This window comes from Odocoileus virginianus, chromosome 25, assembly GCF_023699985.2.
Source record: "Odocoileus virginianus isolate 20LAN1187 ecotype Illinois chromosome 25, Ovbor_1.2, whole genome shotgun sequence".
Classification (NCBI taxonomy): Eukaryota; Metazoa; Chordata; class Mammalia; order Artiodactyla; family Cervidae; genus Odocoileus; species Odocoileus virginianus.
In genome coordinates this window covers 43163615-43183869 of record NC_069698.1, presented here as the reverse complement: position 1 = coordinate 43183869, position 20255 = coordinate 43163615, and the positions used below count along the sequence as shown (strand labels likewise).

The 20255-nt window shown below is 38.4% G+C and overlaps 1 protein-coding gene across 1 annotated transcript in view; it reads left to right on the top strand.

The window, feature by feature from the left end:
* Positions 1-19644, top strand: part of CYYR1 (cysteine and tyrosine rich 1) — a 126961-nt gene extending 107317 nt beyond the window's left edge. Inside the window, exons 3-4 of the mRNA XM_070455113.1 lie at positions 4305-4462; positions 17226-19644. Of these exons, the coding sequence (XP_070311214.1) occupies positions 4305-4462; positions 17226-17350 (283 nt within the window). The 3' untranslated portion in view covers positions 17351-19644. The remainder of the gene's footprint in view (positions 1-4304; positions 4463-17225) is intronic.
* Positions 19645-20255: the final 611 nt, after the last annotated feature.

Below are 20255 nucleotides of genomic sequence, written 5' to 3'. Positions count from 1 at the left end.
AGGATGAAAAGGCAAGCTGCAAGCTGGGAGAAAACACTTACAATTTACTTATCTGAGAAGGGACTCATATCCAGAATTTACAAAGAACTCTCAAAAATTCAACAGTGAAAGCACAAACAATCCAATAAGAACATGAGCAAGATAGGAAACATTTCACTGAAGAAGATATAGAAATGGCAAATCTGTTCATTAAAAAATGCTCAGCTTCACTAACTAAAGGGAAGTATAAATTAAGGTCACAATGAGGTATCACTGCACACCTGTTAAGATAGCTAAAATAAAAAATAATGTCAATGTCAAATGCTGGCAAGGATGTATAGAAACTGGATCTCTCCTACACTGCTAGTGGGAATGTAGACTAGTATTGTCACTCTGAAAAATAGTTTGGCAGTTTCTTTTAAAATAGACTATATGCTTGTATATCCTAGGAGTCCTACTTGTGAGCATTTATTCTGGAGAAATGAATACTTATGTCCACATAAAAACCAGTACGTAATTGTTCATAGCAGTTTTATAAATGGAAAAGGCAAAACTAGAAATAACCAAAATGTCCTATAATAAGTAATGGCTTAATAAACTGGGTTATAGCTATACTATGGAATATTACACAGTAATAAAAAAGAATGTATTGCTATACATGAAAGTCAAGATGGCTTCTAAGGACATCATGCTGACTGAAGAAAAGACCATTTTAGAAAGTCACATGCTATGTGATTCCATTTGTATAACACTCTTGAAATGGCAAAATGATAGAAATAGAGAACAGATTAGTGGTAGGGGTTATTGATGGTGGTAGGTGCGTGTATGACTATAAAGAAGAAGCACTAGGAAATATTTGGTGGTAATGGAAGAGTACCTTGCTTACTGAATTGGTTGCATAAATCTATGCATGTGTTAAAATGACATAGAACCAACCATGAAAGTGAAAGTCACTCAGTTGTGTTCAACTCTTTGTGAACCCATGGGTTATACAGTCCATGGAATTCTCCAGGCCAGAATACTGGAGTGGGTAGCCATTCCCTTCTCCAGGGAATCTTTCCAAACCAGGGATTAATCCAGGTCTCCCACATTACAGGCAGATTCTTTACCTACTGAGCTACCAGGGAAGCCTGAGAGTACTGGAGGGTAGCCTATCCCTTCTCCAGGGAATCTTCCCAACCCAGGAATTGAACCGGGATCTCCTGTATTGCAGGCAGATTCTTTACCAGCTGAGCTACCAGGGAAGCCCTACACACACTTTATACCAATTGCAGTTTTCTAGTTTTAATGTTGTACTTTGGCTATCTAGGGCTTCCCTGGTGGCTCAGAGGGTAAAGAATCCGCCTGCAATGCCAGAGACTTGGGTTTGATCCCTGGGTTGGGAAGATCCCCTGGAGAAGGGAATGGCTACCCACTCCAGTATTCTGGCCTGGAGAATTCCATGGATAGAAAAGCCTGGCAGGCTACAGTCCATGGGGTCAGAGAGTTGGACACGACTAAGCAACTTGCACTTTTCACTTTGACTACCTAAGATGTAACCTTTGGGGAAAACTAGGTGAAGGATTGGAGAAGGAAATGGCAACCCACTCCAGTATTCTTGCCTGGAGAATCCCAGGGATGGGAGAGCCTGGTGGGCTGCCGTCTATGGGGTCGCTCGGAGTTGGACACGACTGAAGTGACTTAGCAGCAGCAGCAGCAGGTGAAGGATACACATGACCTTTCTACACAACTTTTGCAACTTCCTGGAAATCTATAATTATTTCAAATTAGAAGTTTAGAAAAGAGAAAATATGCAAACCTTGTAATGCTTTCTTTCAAAAGAAAATACATTCCCTAAATTTTTTCAAGGATTTTATGATGTCAAATTTCTCGACTTAATAGATTCTCTCTTTCAAACAGATGACTAAACCAAATATATTATATACTGGAAGGTTACTGTTTATTTTTTAAATTAATAACTGAGTAAATAATGCTATAAATTTTATACTTGCCATGTTTTAAATAACAAATTTATAATTGCTAATGGGTATCAAAGTATCAAGGACATGAAAATCATGATTTAATCAAAAAACCTCTTAACACATTAATTGTAACCTCATTATTGACCTCAAGAGCAGACACTTTTGCTGGAGCTGCTGACAAGAAAATAAAATGTGACTGATTTTCTACTTTTTTCCACTTAAAGAGGAATTAATGAATATAAATATGCCTCAATTTGATGTCTTAGCTTCCGTAGCACACACTTTGGAAACTCTACGCCTAAATAATTGGGTCATTGATTATTTCTGGGACATGAATTAAGCCCTCCAATTTAATCTTATTTAGACCTAAAAATTACAATGAAAAAGAGGTTTCCAGATCACTTTTTTTTAAATTTCATGTTATCTCCTTTGATAAATCTTTTTCCTTGAAAGGATTTATTTACTGAACTGCCAGACTGTCATTCTTTAATTGCTAATAGACCATCCAAATATTTTTCCAGATCACTTTTTTTTTAATTTCATGTTATCTCCTTTGATAAATCTTTTTCCTTGAAAGGATTTATTTACTGAACTGCCAGACTCTGTCATTCTTTAATTGCTAATAGTCCATCCAAATATTTCATGTTCTACTTTCACAATTTACTAACAAAGTTAAAATTATGTAGGAATACTTTAAAGGAGTCTATTGGAATGCATAATGGAGTGTTTGGTTTGGTTTTTTTTAAGTGTGTGGGAGAAAGTCATAAAGAAAAGATTTCTACTGCAAAGTGTACATACAGATAGGTCCACAGTTCCTTATCTGCAATTCTGAAATCTTTAAAAAAAAAACCCTGAAAAGTAAAGGTTTTATACATTACAATTGGTGGCAAGCCTGAACCTGAATGAACCTAGGATTTTTTCATAGTTTCCATGTAATCCAAGTATTAATATTCAGAAATGTTCATGTGTTATGCTCCAGATGCTGGCTGTGGGAGTATCATACAACATACAGTATATGTATATTCCCTTTCCAAAATCTGAACATTCCTGGCTTATGAACACATCTAGTCCCAAGGACTTGGGATGGGAGATCATGGACCTGTCCTAGAAAAGTACAGGATAGCTGTTTATACAGCACTTGAGAGTAGGACCTTATTCATGTCACCATTGAATCCAGGAGCACAGTTATTTCATGACATTGAATTCGAGAGGAGAGTCAGGAAAGCACCAAAGCATTTATTTCATTAATAAGCAAACTGGGGCATCGAGCAGCTTGCCCAAGGTTACCCAAGGCTACACTTGGAACCGTGGCAGTCTGGCTTTAGGAGTCATGCTTTAAAGCACAAGATTTTGTTACTGATGATTTATCCTGAAAGCCTCCCCCGTCACAGCAGAATGAGACCAAGTCTCTGAGATGAAAGCCTGAGGATTTTTTTAAAATTCATACTCTTATGGATAAAACTCTAGGCTCCAGGAAACTGGCAGCCAGCCCAGTTCATGTTCCCCAAGTATGAAACTGGAGGATCCTTTTAAAGAGTAAAATCTACAATCCAAAAGAAAAACAAAACTATGAGAACTGACCTCAGTTGATCCCCTACTGTGGGGCTCATCTGCCCAGTATTGACTTTGCACGCTGAACTTCCAACCCACAAATTTTAACATAGGAGTAGATTCAGGAATCACTGAGCAAGCTCTGGCAGATATTGGAGAACAGAAGAGCCTGGCGTGCTGCAGTCCATGGGGTTCCAAAAAGTCAGACACAACTTAGTGACTGAACAACAACCACAGTAGACATTTAAGGAAAATGTCAACCACAAACAGATCAAAGTAAACAATCAATACAAAGGAGCCTAGACAGGACAGAGGAAAAAAATAGTCTCAAAGAATATATCATCATGAGTATGTTACAGATGAATAGAAGAAATTGCATCCTTAAAAGCAAAAAAGGACACTATGAAAAAAGGGAAGTGAAATAAGGGGTAAGTAGAGCACCTGGAAATGAAAAATATGATTGCTGAAATTCTAGAATTCAGTAAAATTTTAGAAGATAAAGTCAATGAAATCCCCCACAAAGTAGTTCAAGAAAATAGGGATAAGAAAAATTAAAGAAGTTATCCAGGAGGCTAAGAGGCGTATTTCAGAATAGGTTTCCAGAAAGAAAAGCAGAGAAAATGCTAGAAAGGAAGTTATTAATTTATGGAATGATTTCAAGAACTGAAAAACTTGAGTGTGTTTTTTCTTTAACATTATTCTTAAGAACGTTTCTAAAAGGGCACTTGTCGTATAGTCATAGAACTGTATTTGAAAGACTGAGGAATCCCTATGAGTCTTTTAAATAAATGTACTTTTGTTTTTCTTTTTTAGGGGCACGGCAATTGCTGGCATAGTATTTGGAATCGTGTTCATCATGGGAGTAATTGCTGGAATTGCCATATGTATCTGCATGTGTATGAAAAACAACCGTGGGACCCGGGTGGGTGTCATCAGGACCACCCACATCAATGCCATCTCCTCCTACCCTGGTAAGCAACAGTGCTTACTCATTCTGAAGGAACAGTCAGATTTTTTAGTTATGCTCTGGTTCTGGGAGAGAAGAATCATTAGAGATTCTCACTGGAATAATCCCCATGTAGGATGTTTCTTAGTTAATGTAGATTGAACTCTAACTTAGATCTGCATTGTACTATCTACCTCCTATTTAAAGATATTAATATGTTCAATGGTTGTCTTGCTGACTACAATGGCCAACCTGCCATAGTTAAGAGAAATAGACAATTCACACCTACTGTGTCTATCTGCCAGTGAGTTTTGACAAATAAGTAGAGAGAAAGAACAAGTTACATGTCTGACTAAACTGGCATCTGATTCAACAGGTATGTATGTCTAGAAAAAAAGTATTGAAGAAAGTTTTTATGTGTCCTCTCTATGCAAGAAAATGGTTTTAACATAACACTAAAATTATCACCAAAAAGAAAACATAATTTTTTTTTTTAGGTTCACTAAATTTATTTTAAAAATCATAAAACGTTTCTTACAAAAGAGCATTACATTCTGCACACTGCTCTGAATAGATGCCAGGGACATATGGACTACTGTTACTTTTCCTCCCTGTCCCACCACCCCAAATGTTACAGTGACCACAAAGCAAAGTGTTCACAATAATTACATGGGGGGACTTCTTTAAACCACCAACAATGAACAAAAATTAAAATTCACTCACTCTGCTGCTGTTTCAAAATTTCAATGTTAGTTTTTGCACACCCTCCCCCACCCCCCACCCTGTTTGTAAGGAACTAAAACATTACATCTGGTGAACAGCAAAGATTTCACTACACCTCAAATGCAGAACACCTATGAAGCAGAGGAATGTTGGCTTTTTAAACAGAAGCAGATAAAAAAAAAAAAGATGCAGGACTCCTTCAGTTCTTCACTAGTCTTAGAAAAACTTTCCAGAATACTGCTTCACACTATAGAAAAGAAAAAATATCTTGCGTTAGAATCCTTCAACACCTGCATACTGCTTCACACTGTTCTGCAGCAAATACTGTGCATTCTGTATCTGGCCCTGTGTTCCTGTAATGGTAATGATCCGATCTTCGGATCCTTCTAAAGGCTCATCAATTTTGATCGAAGCTCCTGACTCATGACGGATTTGTTTAATCTGCTGACCACCTTTGCCAATAATAGATCCAGCCAAATCTTTGGGAATAGTTACTTGTGTAGTAATAATAGAAAACATAATTTTTAGTAATTTGACAAGTGTTTGTTGAGAATCTTCCAGAAATTTCACATATAAATATATTGTACAGAAATGAATTCATAAACAAAGTGCTGTGTTTCGCTTTGATTTTTGAGTCTATATGTAAGTAGCTCAGCTGGTAAAGAACCTGCCTTCAATGTAGAAGATCCTGGTTCAATCCCTGAGTCGGGAAGATCCCCTGGAGAAAGGATAGGCTACCCACCCAAGTATTCTTGCCTGGAGAATTCCATGGACAGAGGAAACTTACAGGCCCCAGCCCATGGGGTCGCAAAGAATTAAACATAACTGAGTGACTTTCACTTAAATATTTACAGAGAGAGAGAGAGAAAGAGAGAGAGAGGCTTAAAACCACACTCATGTCCTCTCTCTCACTCCTTATAGCAAAAGAAGAAGGCAATTTCTACATCTGGTCTGCCCTGTGTATCAATTCCCTAATAACTTCTCTCCTTTCTTAATCTTTTACCCATCACAGTCACCTTGAGGGAGCAAATTTCAGATGAACGTCAGCATGATCATCTCCTCTGTCATCTTTTGTTAGTTCTCCCTCTTCTCCAATATCTCTGTGTTAGAGTGCCTCAAGTCTCATCCTTGTGTCTTCTATCCTGTATCCAGACTTACCTCTTTAGTTGTATCAATTGGCCTTATGGTATTAAGGACCATTTATATGTTAAATGCCTCCCAGAGTTATATATCTCCATTCTAAACCTCCTTCCTGAATTTCACACTCATTTGATCCTATTGCCTGTCGAACCTATCCACTTGGATGTCTAACAGATAGATCTCAAACGTTACATGCCTGAATCTGTACTTTTGATCATCCCCCCAGAGCCTCCTCCGCTCACCCTTTACTTACCTTAACTGATAAGCAAACTTAACTGATAAGTTCTGATAAGTAAACATCTTAACTGATGGCATTGCCAGCCATCCAGCTCAGGCCAAAAACCTTGGCATCATCCTGGACTCCTCTTTCCCTGACATCTGCATGCAGTCTAGCAGGAAAACCTCTCAGCTCCACCTTCAGAATATAAACAGTGTCTGAGCACTTTTCACCATTCCTTCTCTGGTGGGAGCCACCATCAACTCTCATTTCCATGACTGTGATATCCTAGCTGCCCTGCCAGCATCCACTCGTGCCCCCTAGGGGTCTATTCTAAGCACAGTTGCAGACTGAACCCATTTAAGATGGTTAAATGTCAGATCATATCACTTCTCTGCCCAGAATCTTTCAGTGGCTCCCCATGCCCCCAGAGGAAGAGTCAAAGTCAGTGGTTTCTCATTTTATCCAAAAAGTCAGATTCTTTACCAGGGCCCTAATGGCAGTGCTGGAACTGGCTCCTTTTTTTATTTCTCTGACTTCACTTCCTTCTCCCTCTCACCACCTGGCTCCACTCACACTATTTCTTGCTGTTCTGTGAACACACGGGGCACATTCTCATCTTAGGGTTTGCCTAGATCACTGACTGTTACTTAATTCAGTTCAGTTCAGTGGCTCAGTCATGTCTGACTCTGCGATCCCATGGACCACAGCACGCCAGGCCTCCCTGTCCATCACCAACTCCCGGAGTTTACTCAGATTCATGTCTGTTGAGTCGGTGATGCCATCCAACCATCTCATCCTCTGTCATCCCCTTCTCCTCCTGCCTTCAATCTTTCCCAGCATCAGGTCTTTTCAAATGAGTCAGCTCTTCTCATCAGGTGGCCAAAGTATTGGACCTTCAGTATCAACCGTTCCAATGAATATTCAGGACTGATCTCCTTTAGGATGGACTGGTTGGATCTCCTTGCAGTCCAAGGGACTCTTAAGAGTCTTCTCCAACACCACCGTTCAAAAGCATCAATGCTTTATTTAATTCAAGTCTTTGTTAAAGGTCACTTTATGAATGAGGTCTTCCTCAGTCACCCTCCTTAAGATTGTAAGCTGTCTCACCTCCCACATGAATCCATTCTTTGACTCTACTCCTTGTCCAGAGGGCTTCATTTAACCGTCTAAGATATCATATAGTTCACCTAATGGTTATGTTTATTTTTTATTGTTCATCCCCTCTTTCTAGAACATTAGCTTCATGAGGCAGGCATTGTTGTCAAGTTTATTTATATCTCAATCCCAAGCATACAAGACCAGAACTGGCATGTTACAGGCACTCAGTAGATATGACTGAATGAATGAATATCATGACAAAAATCTAATTTAATTGTATTAATACCTAGAAAATTACCCTTAAATTCCACCCTGGAATATACTATATTTTTACTCATTACAAAAGCAATTCGCAATTCTGAAACTTCCCAATTTACTGAGATTATGGTTAGGATTAATATGACAATGTTCAGACCATGGTATAAGGAAAAAATAGGGGGGATTTTTTTTTTTATTCTTCAAATCTCCCCATTTTTACTGGTCAACCCATAACCCAAGAGAAGAGGAGAGTCTGACAGAGACATTAAACCAAGAGAAGATGACGAGAAACACTCTGTAGATAATATTCCAGATTCTCTTTCCTTGATCAAAAAAAAGTGTTATTAAAATTAATTTTTAAAACATTCAAAAATATTCTTTATAAAATCAGACTAGAAAAAATAAAATATTTTAATGTGATGTTTTGTGTTCTTGGGTCTGAGATTTCTCTTCCACCCATAGAAATGTGTTTTTAAACACTTTATTCTACTGGCATTATTTATACTGGCAGATCACAGCGCCATGTTGCCTTTTCAGTAAATGCGTTGTTCTGGGAACTGAGTAATGCAGAAAACATAATAAGCCTTATGGTGGACGCATTTTTCACTGTAAAAAGACTAGGCCTTCAAAAACATAATTTGCTTGATTGCTTCTCATTTCCTTCATAAAGTCACTAATTAAGCTTTCACTTAAAGGATCAGGAAACAACACAGAGTAGTATTGAATGCTTTTCAAAAATCTCTCATCCCGTGGATATATAAAATGATTTCACCCACATTAATTAATTAACCCTGTGATAATTGAATAACCACTCAAGTTATTACATAGTCCTACAGCTGGGAGGCCCCATAAATGAGTAGAAAATAATTTAGTCAAGGTTAGTGTATCTCTTGTTCAAAGTCCTTATTGGGGATCCCTACAGTGAACATTATTACTCTGCACTGGGAGGAGATTGCCAAGGAAAGGTGATCTGCCACATCCAACCCTTTGTTGCACAGTGACCTTTTGGAATGGTTTTGTATTCCTGCCACCTTGGGTATCCTGAGCCATGTCCTGTTTAATTACAACTATTTTAAAAACCATCAGTGTGAAAATAAGAATTATTTGTCAAGTCTTAAATTTCCATGACTTTTCCGAACCTCAGTATAAACAAACGAAAGTGATTATGTTAACCTCCTTAAAAAAAATTGATTTGGATGACACATACATGAAAGGAAATAATATGGATAAAACATAAGAAAAAGGCTTGTCAAAGATATAAAAATTAAATGCCGAAGAAAGGAAAGCTAGGGATTATAATGCTATCGAGAAAATGGAGATTTGAAGTATCAATACATTTTAGAGTCCCTAATGGTAGTTAGGTAGGTAGATTATTGACTCACTGATTGATTGATATGTGGTAGATAGACAGATGGATGGTGATGCTGATGATGAAGTTAGATAGATAGATAGATAAACAATTTTTTTCATTGTGACTCATGTACTCAACAAAGGATTTGGTGATATGAGGATGGTCTCTTCCAATTTTATCTATTGTATCTTCCAATTGTATCTATCTAGTGAAATAAGAAGTAAGTTTTATGCTGAAAGTAAATTTGAGGAGTTGTAATTAAGGAGAAAGAAAAAAAAAAACCATGAAACAGTCGTCTCAGAGAATGGAGGGATGGTGAGATGCCTAATGCACAATTTCAGAGCAATGCCAAGAGCCTCCACACTTAAGAATATAGTCATGCATTTAAAGTGAGATCAGTTGGCACAATTGTGCATTTTTCTCTAAGCATATTAAGCTCCTAGATACAGATCTAGGATAGCCAAAATGTTGGGTTGGAGTTTTGTCAGGCAGTGGGGATAAAAGGAGATAAATTTGATGATAGATGCACAGAGATAATTTTACTGATGGACCATAAATATAAGCTGAATGAAGAAAGACATGAAGACAGGAAAGAAGTGATGTCAGTTTAAATTAATCTGCCTAAGGCCATCAGTAAATCAGAAATCCAGGTGAAAGTGAAAGTCGCTCAGTCGTGTCTGACTCTTTGCAACCTCATGGACTGTACAGTCCATGGAATTCGCCAGGCCAGAATACTGGAGTGGGTAGCCTTTCCCTTCTCCAAGGGATCTTTCCAACCCAGGGATAGAACCCAGGTCTCCCGCATTGCAGGCGGATTCTTTACCAGCTGAGCCACAAGGGAAGTCCAAGATATATTGTGATGTATATTCTAGAAAGATAAGAAGTGTTGGTTAGATTACAATATGGTACCATCATTGGTTACAATAATAGTGAGAAAAAGACCTTTGAAGACAAAAGACCCAAAGGACGGAGAGTCAGGATTGTTGTTGTTCAGTGGCCAAGTCATGTCAGATTCTTTGTGACCCCATGGACTGCAGTACAACAGGCTTCCCTGTTCCTCACCATCTCCCAGAGTTTGCCCGAGTTTGTGTCCATTGAATTGATGATGCCATCCATATATTAAAAACAGATTAAAGAAGACAATCTAGGTGATAACTTTATTTAACACTTCATGAAGTGGAAGGTTTTCATGGGGAGAACAGCAAAGTGGAAGAAAGGTAAGAAGCTTTTGTAGGATGAATAAAGAACAAAGAAAAGTAGAAACAATCTGATTGGTTGGGGCCACACAGTCAGCCTTGTTTGGGTGAGAAGGAGCCAGGAATGTTGAGTATAGAACCCAGAACGGGCTTGCTGTTTGGGGATTTTATGAATGGATGTACTGTTTCTGATATATGGAGGTTTACAAGGACATGGATGTAAGTTTCAATTTGCTGATATGGGAGCTCGAGTAGGAGTGGTTATAAACCCAGTGGTTTCTGGGGCTAGAAATTTATTTCAACAAAGGGGTGTTGAAATCACCAAGAGAATGATACTATTACTAGAAGCTGGGATGCAAAGAAAGGCAATGAGCCTGATACTAAATCTTCAATAGGTGAGATTTTAGAGTAGAGAGGACCACAGATATGGATAACAAGGAGGAGGAGAAAGTAGTATAATCTCTTAGAATGTGCTACAAAAGAGCTCAGGTTTTTAAAGACAGTTGTTTACTAATGGTTCTGAGAGGAATGGATTAAGATGTGGTACATATATACAATGAAATAATTACTCAGCCGTATAAAGGAATGAAACAGTGCCATTTGCAGAGACCTGGATGGACCTGGAGACTGTCATGTGGAATGAAGTAACTCAGAAAGAAAAAAACAAATTGCTTATATGTGGAGTCTAGAAAAATGGTACAGATGAACTTATTTGCAAAGGAGAAACAGAGTCTCAGACATAGAGAACAAACGTGTGGTTAGCAGCGGGGAAAGGTGGGCAGGATGAACTGGGAGGTTGGAATTGACATATATATACTGCAGGCGGGCATGCTCAGTCGCTCAGTTGTATCTGACTCTTTGCACCCCCATGGACAGAAGCCCACCAGGCTCCTCTGTCCATGGGATTTTCCTGGCAAGAATACTGGAGTGGGTTGCCGTTTCCTCCTCCAGGGGATCTTCTCAACACAGAGATCAAACCCACGTCTCTTGCAACTCCTGCATTGGCAAGCAGATTCTTTACAACTGAGTGACTTAGGAAGCCCTTGCTTACATAGACACCATGGCATTAGAGCCACATCAATCTAATAATGTAACATATGGTCAGTTGTGTCTGACGCTTTGCACCCCCATGGACTGTAGCCTGCCAGGCTCCTCTGTCCATGGAATTCTCCAGGCAAGAATACTGGAGTGGGTTGCCATATCCTCCTCCAGGGAATCTTCCCAAGCCAGGGATTGAACCCTAGTCTTCTGCATTGGCAGGCAGATTCTTTACCACTGAGCCACCTGGGAAGCCCATATCAATCTAATAACCTCCTTTTTAAATTAATTTAAGAGGTGATAATCATATTGCAATATACAAATTTATCAAATCAACACATTGTATACCTTGAACTTACACAATGTTAAGTCAATTATATCTCAATTGAAAATATTAATTTTTTAAAAAATCTTACAAATAAGCCATGAAACTTCATCTATCCTACCAAGTATTAAAACCATTTAGAATCAATAATAACTAAAATTGGGCATTTTTTATTAAAAAAGAAATTATATGCCTTGGTCATGAGACAAAATAAGTAGATTAAATTTTCTATGTGAAATTTCTATTAAAATTTCTATGTGAAAGTCGCTCAGTCATGTCTGACTCTTTGTGACCCCATGGACTGTATAGTCCATGGAATTCTCCAGGCCAGAATACTGGAGTGGATAGCCTTTCCCTTCTCCATGGGATCTTCCCAACCCAGGGATGAAACCCAGGTCTCCCATATTGCAGGCAGATTCTTTACCAGCTGAGCCACACAAGGGAAGCCCAAGAATATTCTTGGGTATTCTGTCCCTTCTCTGGCAGTTCTTCCCGACTGAGGAATTGAACCAGGGTCTCCTGAATTGCAGGTGGATTCTTTACCAACTGAGCTACCAGGGAAGCCCACAAACTCTATAGAAAAGATAATAAAACAATGTGAAAAGCAAGGATTAAGAAGCCACTTTTCAATGATTTGATTTAATCAAAATTTTAAATAGAAAAAATGAGCACTGATACAAAAGACATGAAATAATGGAAGTAAGGAAGCGTCAAATATATTAATTAACATGGGGAAATTCAGAAATAGATTGGTTATGAAAAAAATATCTGAAAAGATAAATTTTTAAGCTTGGAAACAATATAAAAGAAAGATGAAGAACCATATATTTTGTTAGATATATTTTAAACTTCAGTAAGTCAACAAGGTAAAAATAATATAACTTAACCATTTTGACAAACACTTATTTTAAGAAAGGTATAGAAAAGATAAATAACTTTGTTCACATGTTTATATCTTGTTATCATTGAGTTGGTGATATTTGGATGGCATCACCAGCTCAATAGACTTGAGTTCGAGCAAACTCTGGGAGATGGTGAAGGACAGGGAAGTCTGATGTGCTGCAGTCCATGGAGTCGCAAAGAGTTAGACACGACTGAGCAACTGAACAACGACAATCTTAATTATATCTTAATTCTATTAGAGAGCCCAGTGTTTAAATTATCAGTCCAAGCAAAGAAAATCACACAATATGAATTATAAATAATAAATAAGATGTATAACTATCAAATAAATATAAAATTAGAGGGTATTTTAATAATGAAAATTTTTCACTATTAAATTGCTAAAATATTAAATCAGAGCCAGTTAGTTGATTCCTGGAATTTCATTCTAAAAAATGAATTTAAAGTAATAAAAAGTCTATGTGTGAGAAGATATTTTCACTCCAGTATTTATAATAATAAAAAAATTGCTAATAAAAAAATAAGTAAATGGTCAGTGGAATAATGTGAAGTGTTGCCAATAAAGTTAATGAAAAATATGTAACATAATGAAAAAGACTAATTTACAATATAAAGTGAAAAGGCATAACACTATTTTTATACAAATATACCAAGGACTAAAAGAGAGTATATAAAGACACATGCTCGGTCGCTCAGTCCTGTCCAACTCTTTGCGACGCCATGGATTGTACCCCACCAGGCTCCTCTGCCCAGGGGATTTTCCAGGCAAGAATACTGGAGTGGGTTGCCATTTCCTTCTCCAGGGAATCTTCCCAACCCAGGTATCAAACCTGATCTCCTGCATCTTCTGCATTGGCAGGTAGATTGTTTATTAAATTTTGGTGACAAAATCATGGATGATTTTACTCTATTTCCAATTTTCTAAAATAATGTTGTACAATTTTGATAACACCATGCATCTTTCTTTACATTTGCTTTAAAGATGTTGTCCTGGGTGGATTTTTTTTAAAAAATTAACTTTCTGCTATGAATTTCTTAGCATCCCTGAATTTTGTGATATTCTAGACTATACTGACATACATGATAAGTGGCATATTTACACTGTTTAGAGAATTGGAATTATTGGTTATGAAAAAATATCAAAAGTGCATTTCCAGCTACATCCATGTATCTTTTAAAGATGATTTGACTTTAAGAGAAAGAAGAAAAAAAAAAACCTATTAGAGTTAATCAGGAATTCTAAAATTGATACCCTGAAAAGTTTATCTCCTGTGAAACGTTTTTATCTGTCAGAAAGAAAGATAGCACAGTTCATAGTTACACCAGTATTATTTCACAATGCCTTCCCATAGGCGGTACTGTAAAAGATGTGCCATGTTTATTTCATGATGGATATGGTCTTCAAAATCCTCAAAATACCATTCTTCAGCATTATATTATCACTTTATCAAAATTCAAAACCTATTTGAATGAAAGAACATGGCTTCAGATCTTAGATTTTCATGTTTAACATGAAGCTGTATAAACCAGAGGGAATCTCACTGAAATGTCCTCCAGCAGTGTTTATGCAGATGGCAAAATATAAATGCTTTGCTACCGAAGCATAAAGGCATGCCATGGCTTCATGACCAAGAAGGATGCAGAGTCAATCTGTAGATTCATCTGGTGTGTGCCCCTCAGGTGGGAGGCAGGGAAAAGCTTCAGCATATAAACAACACAGAACCACATACTTACATGACACAGTTCAATGGGAATCCAGCTGCAACTTTCTGTTTTACGCGGAGGGTGCATTGCTTGGCTTGGAGGAATTTTATTATACTTCTCTCTGTCTCAGTCCTCCTGGATATAATGAAGCAAAGGAGCGGGCGTATGCAGAGGGAAGGTGACTCAATGGGAATTACTCCATTCTGTTGTAGAAAACAAAGCTTGGACTAGCCCAGCCTCTGAGGGCCTAAAGCAGCCTTCTCCACACAGAACTGTGTCCTCTGCTGGGAACCCTGGCCTGCTCAACCCACAGGAGAGTTTCAGAGTCTTTCCTTACCAGGATGTCTCTGAGAGGACAGCCCACTCAGTTTTGCGTCTCCATCTTTTTCTGTGTCAGGGGTCTCAATTCTTTCCTAAGCATAGGTAGGTCAGTAAATGGTTCGAATCACCAAGCTCCTGGTAAAGCGAGCCAAGTTAAAGAGATGTAGATGGGAAAAGAATCTTTAAAAGAAGTGAGTGTATGGATAACTAGGGCTTCCCAGCTGGCTCAGTGGTAAAGAACCTGCCTGCCAATGCAGGAGATGCAGGTTCAATCCTCGGATCAGGAAGATCCCCTGGAAGAGGAAATGGAAACCCACTCCAGGCTTCTTGCCTGGAAAATCCCATGGGCAGAGGAGCCTGGTGGGGTACAGTTCATTCAGAAGCAAAGAATCGGACATGACTGAGCCACTGAACACAAGATGTGTATAACTGATTCACTTTGCCGTGCAGCAGAAAGTAACACAACATTGTAAATCAACTATATTGCAATAGAAACTACTTTTAAAAATTTAAAACACAAATACAAAATAAAGAGATGCTGAAGAAAACAGCTTGTGTTTGCATATAGGGTGAAGTCCTATGGTTATGAATACATGCATATTGATCAGAATGCTACCATAGTCTTATCAGTAAGAGTACAATTGAAAAGACCTGTTGAGGTTTGTTGAAATGTTGCTTGTTCTTCTCTGCCTTTCTAAAAGTGAAAGCTTGGCTGTTTATTCACATTATTATAACATTAGTCTGTGGTTTAGGTTACATTCACAAGAAGCAATTAAGACATGTCAATTTCTAACTAGAATTGTGATCCCGATGATAAATCAAAACTACTGGCAAATCACCAGAAGGGTTGCTCAGATGTTTCCAAGTGATTTGGTTCTTGAAGACATGGAGTACTCAAGGAGTACCTCTTTTCCAACCCTGTAGATGGGGTGGAGAGCATGACAAAATAGATGTCCATATATAATCATAACAAATATGATTTTGTTATATTAAACATGATTTTAAAACACACTGATGTGTATTACAGTAAATAAATTAAAGAAACTTTTTCTAATGAGATTTGAAAAAGCTTCTCCATCCTCATTTGCAAACCTGTTTGTCTTCCCTTTTGTTTGTTTCTTATTTCTATAATGACTCCATGACCCTCCAAGTTACAGGAGCCCAGTACCAGGCACCCAATACCTCCATACCTTCTTGCTCTCTACCTCTTTTCCAAACACCCTGTCATCACTGAAGCTCTCAAATGCTCAAGAGCTCCTAATAATCCCCACCACCAATTTCCATGAGTCCTTTATAATCCCTCACGTATGCTACTACATCATCTCACCTTTTGTTTGGTCCACCTGAATCCATAATGCTGACAGAGTCATCTTCCTAAAGCATACTATCATATTCAAAAAAAAAAATCTCTAAAAACTGCATATCACACACACCTTTTGTGAGAGTCCAAGCCCACCATGATGTTGATACAATTAGATTTCTCAATATCTTTTCCCATTTCTCTTTTCCGTGTAGTTTTTGCTTTGAATAAAAGTTTTTTACTCTTTCAGAACTTTTATTCATCTTGAATTATCCTTTAGTCCTTTCTCTATCTGTCACTTCAAGATGATCTTTCCAAGAAATTTGCCTTAAGCCACCAATTCTAATACTTTGGTCGATAGCACCGTTTTTTTTTTTTCATTTATTTTTATTAGTTGGAGGCTAATTACTTCACAATATTGTAGTGGTTTTTGTCATACATTGACATGAATCAGCCATGGATTTACATGTATTCCCCATCCCGGTCCCCCCTCCCACCTCCCTCTCCACCCAATCCCTCTGGGTCTTCCCAGTGCACCAGGTCCGAGCACTTGTCTCAGATAGCACCATTTTTTATAGCACTTTACTTTTCATACACATGTGTCCTCAGCCTGATAAAACTGATTATTGAGAGCAAAAATTATGTTGTTGTGTTGTTCAGTCACTGTCGTGTCCAACTCTGTGACCTCATGGACTGCAGCATGCCAAGCTCCCCTCTCCTTCACTATCTCCCAGAGTTTGCTCAAATTCATGTCTATTGAGTCGGTGATGCTGTCTAACCATCATAGCCTCTGCCGCCCTCTTCTCCTTTGGCCTTCAGTCTTTCCCAGGATCCGGGTCTCTTCCAGTGAGTCAACTCTTTGAGTCAGGCCAAAGTATTGGAGCTTCAGCTTCAGCCTCAGTCCTTCCAATGAATATTCAAGGTTGAATTCCTTTAGAATTGATTGTTTTGATCTCCTTGCCATCCAAGAGACTCTCAAGAGTCTTCTCTAGCACCACAGTTCAAAAGCATCAATCCTTCGGCTCCCAGCCTTCTTTATGGCCCAACTCTCATCACCGTACATGACGACTGAAAAAAACCATAGTTTTGACTATAGGAACCTTTGTAAAAATTATGTCCTCCCCCAGAGTACACAGCTGAGTGTCTCAAATATAATGGACACTCTATCATTGCTAAATGCCTGATGCATTTCTCGTCTTGTTTTTTTCCAGTGGCACCACCCCCCTATAATTATGACCATGAGATGGAATACTGTGCAGACTTGCCTCCTCCATACTCCCCGACCCCAGCACAGCGTTCTCCACCCCCTCCATATCCTGGAAATTCGAGGAAGTAATCCTTCTCCTGGAACAGAGCATGTGCCAGTCAGCAATCTTGCCTAGAATAAAATGCCTCTACTCAGAAACAAACAGGAAAGGATAGCCCTAAGGAACATCCTTTTGGGTTGGACAATATGTCAAGTGGAATATCCAGGCTAAGAGAAGAGACAGGATTTCTACCCTACTCAGAGCTCGATCCCATCTGGGGTATTATGTTGGGTTCACAGGGACCACATTTGAAGAGGTCTACTGATCAACAGAAGCACACTCAGATAAGAGTAACGGGTAGACAAAACATCGGAAATTCGTGTCGCTTAAGGAACAGATGAAGGAAATGGCAATCTTCACCCTGAAAAAGAGAAGATTTATGTCAGATACGAGGATACCCTGAACCACATGAGGAATCATCTTCTACACATCTTCTGTAGCTTTATGAGTCAGAAATAGAACTCTTCAGTCTTTTTGTTCATCCACAAATGCAGATCAAGTGCCTGAAAGCCTACTCTGTGCCTTACACTGTGGGAAACACTAGATGGAAGTTGCAGGAAGAGAACTCGGGTTTCAGTATAAGAAAGGGCAGTTGGGGTTTTCTTACTGACTAGATTGCTTTGTGAAGCTCCCTGTCGCCAAGACTCCTAACAGACTCTGGCTGACTACCCGGTAGAGACCTGCTTGAGAAGGGAGAGCTAAGTCAAATGGTAGATGGGTTCAGTGGGCCCCCAAAGCTCTGCTCATGTTTTAGACAGAAGTGAAGTGAATTACTCCATCACCAAGAATGAAAACAGCAGGGGTAGTTGAATCTACATAATTGGAGACTTAAAACATAATCCAAAGGACTCAACAGCCGCTTGAAGCCAAGAGCTCTTCACTGCTAGCTATTGCCACCTAAAAATCATCTGACTCTATGTGGTATATGATAATAATGGTAATTCCAACTGTGAAAAAAAATTCGTACCAAGTTCCACAAGCAACAAATACTTCACTTCAGATTAAAAGATGAGAAGCCAGAATCCCATGGGATTTTATATCAGGGAGTAGAATTGAGAACTTGACCAGGAAGCTAAATAGCAGTTTACAAAAAGAAGAGGGGAAAATGAAGCTTGGATTCTGTTTTGTATAACTCCACTCACATGCAACTTGGACAAATTTCTATGTCTCTTGTAATGTTTTAATAATCTAGTCTCTTGAAAAGTTGCACAGTTAATGGAAAAGTAAGATATTGATGTCAAACTGTTGCCTTTTGCCAAAACCCAAATTTTATAAAGTGCCTACCTTTAGGTGTAAAAGTTTTTAATAAATAATTCTAATATGCCATATTCATTGCTGCAAGTGATCTTAACATTTCTATTTTCATGTATTTAAAGTTGTACGTTGACACAATATTGAGAATAGATCATGAAATGTGTGTGTCACTTTGCAATTAAATCTAAAATGTTTAATCCAACATTATCAGCATAATTTAGTGAAATCCCAAAATGATGCTAAGAGTTTTGCTGAATAAAACAATCAAAAGAAATGTCTTAAAGTAAAAATCATAGTTAGGAAACTCAGTAACTCATATAAGTAGCATATTTTACTTTCAAAGACATTGACTGAACTGAAATACAGTCTAACTGCCAGTGAGATCTGAAAGCTAGATTTGTTTTGAACGACTAGCTTGATTTTCAGGCACTGTGATTTTCTTGCTTATGAAAATGGAAACCATTCAAGCATTCCAGCCTGTCCTACCTAGTAACTGAGATTTTAGCACAATTTTAACAGTACATATGCTTTAATTTATCTCTCTTCTGCAAGTGTGATCAGACCCGATTACACAGTAGCTACACAAGTCAAAGTGTCAAAGCCTCTGTGACATTCAGAGTGATATTTCCCAATGCACCATATATTCCTTAATAAAAAATGGAGAGGGCAAGTCCAGCAGTAATTGAATTCTCATCATCTTTGCTGTCAATAAATGTTTACTGCATACCTCCTATGTTCTGCCAACATTACTCGCATAGGAGCTATTACAATCCACACCATCTCTCTTCTCCGAGTGGTTTTAAGACCTCCCTTAAGGCATATCACAAACCCATAGACCTCCAATAGATGAGCATTTTTACTATTTGTATTTAGTGTCACAATAGCGTAAATGTGCACAATGTCAGTATAGACTTTTGGAGTTCGCTGATTATTCTCATAGATGACACATCTTGGGGGGAAATAGTATACGATGTGAAAGCTTTGAATTACAGTTATTTAAAAACTAATGTATTTGCTGTGGCCAAAGTGTTTACAATAAGCAATAAAATGAAATAACCCATTATAACAAGAGTTATATTTTAAATCATCTTGCGTCTATTCTGCTTCATCCTCCATTTCTGCAGATTTAACCTCATTCATCTATGTAGGAGACACAGGACTGGAGCCAGATAAACTTTATTTTGAACTCTGTCTCTTGCCTGAATGATTTGAGGAGTGCGTCCGACTCTTTGCGACCCTATGGACTGTAGCCAGCCAGGCTCTTCTGCCCCTGGGATTCTCCAGGCAAGAATACCGGAGTGGGTTGCCAATCCCTTCTCCAGGGGATCTTCCCAACCCAGGGGTCAAACCCTCCTGCATTGGCAGACAGGTTCTTTACCAGTAGCGGCACATGGGCAGGCCACTTCAGCTCTCTAAAATTCCAGTTTCTGCTCTGGAAAATGAATAATAGAATCAACTTCATCAGGTTTTGTAAAAATTGGATGAGTGCACACAGCATTCTATATACTGTGCCTGACATGTAGAAAATGTTCTAGAAATATTACCCAGAAATAAATTAACAAAAGAATGACATAAGGACAACAGCTTCTAGAGCTGTGTGACCAACACATTAGCCACCAGCTACATATGATTATTTCAGTTTAAATGAATGTTTACATTAAACTAAATAGGAATCTTCCT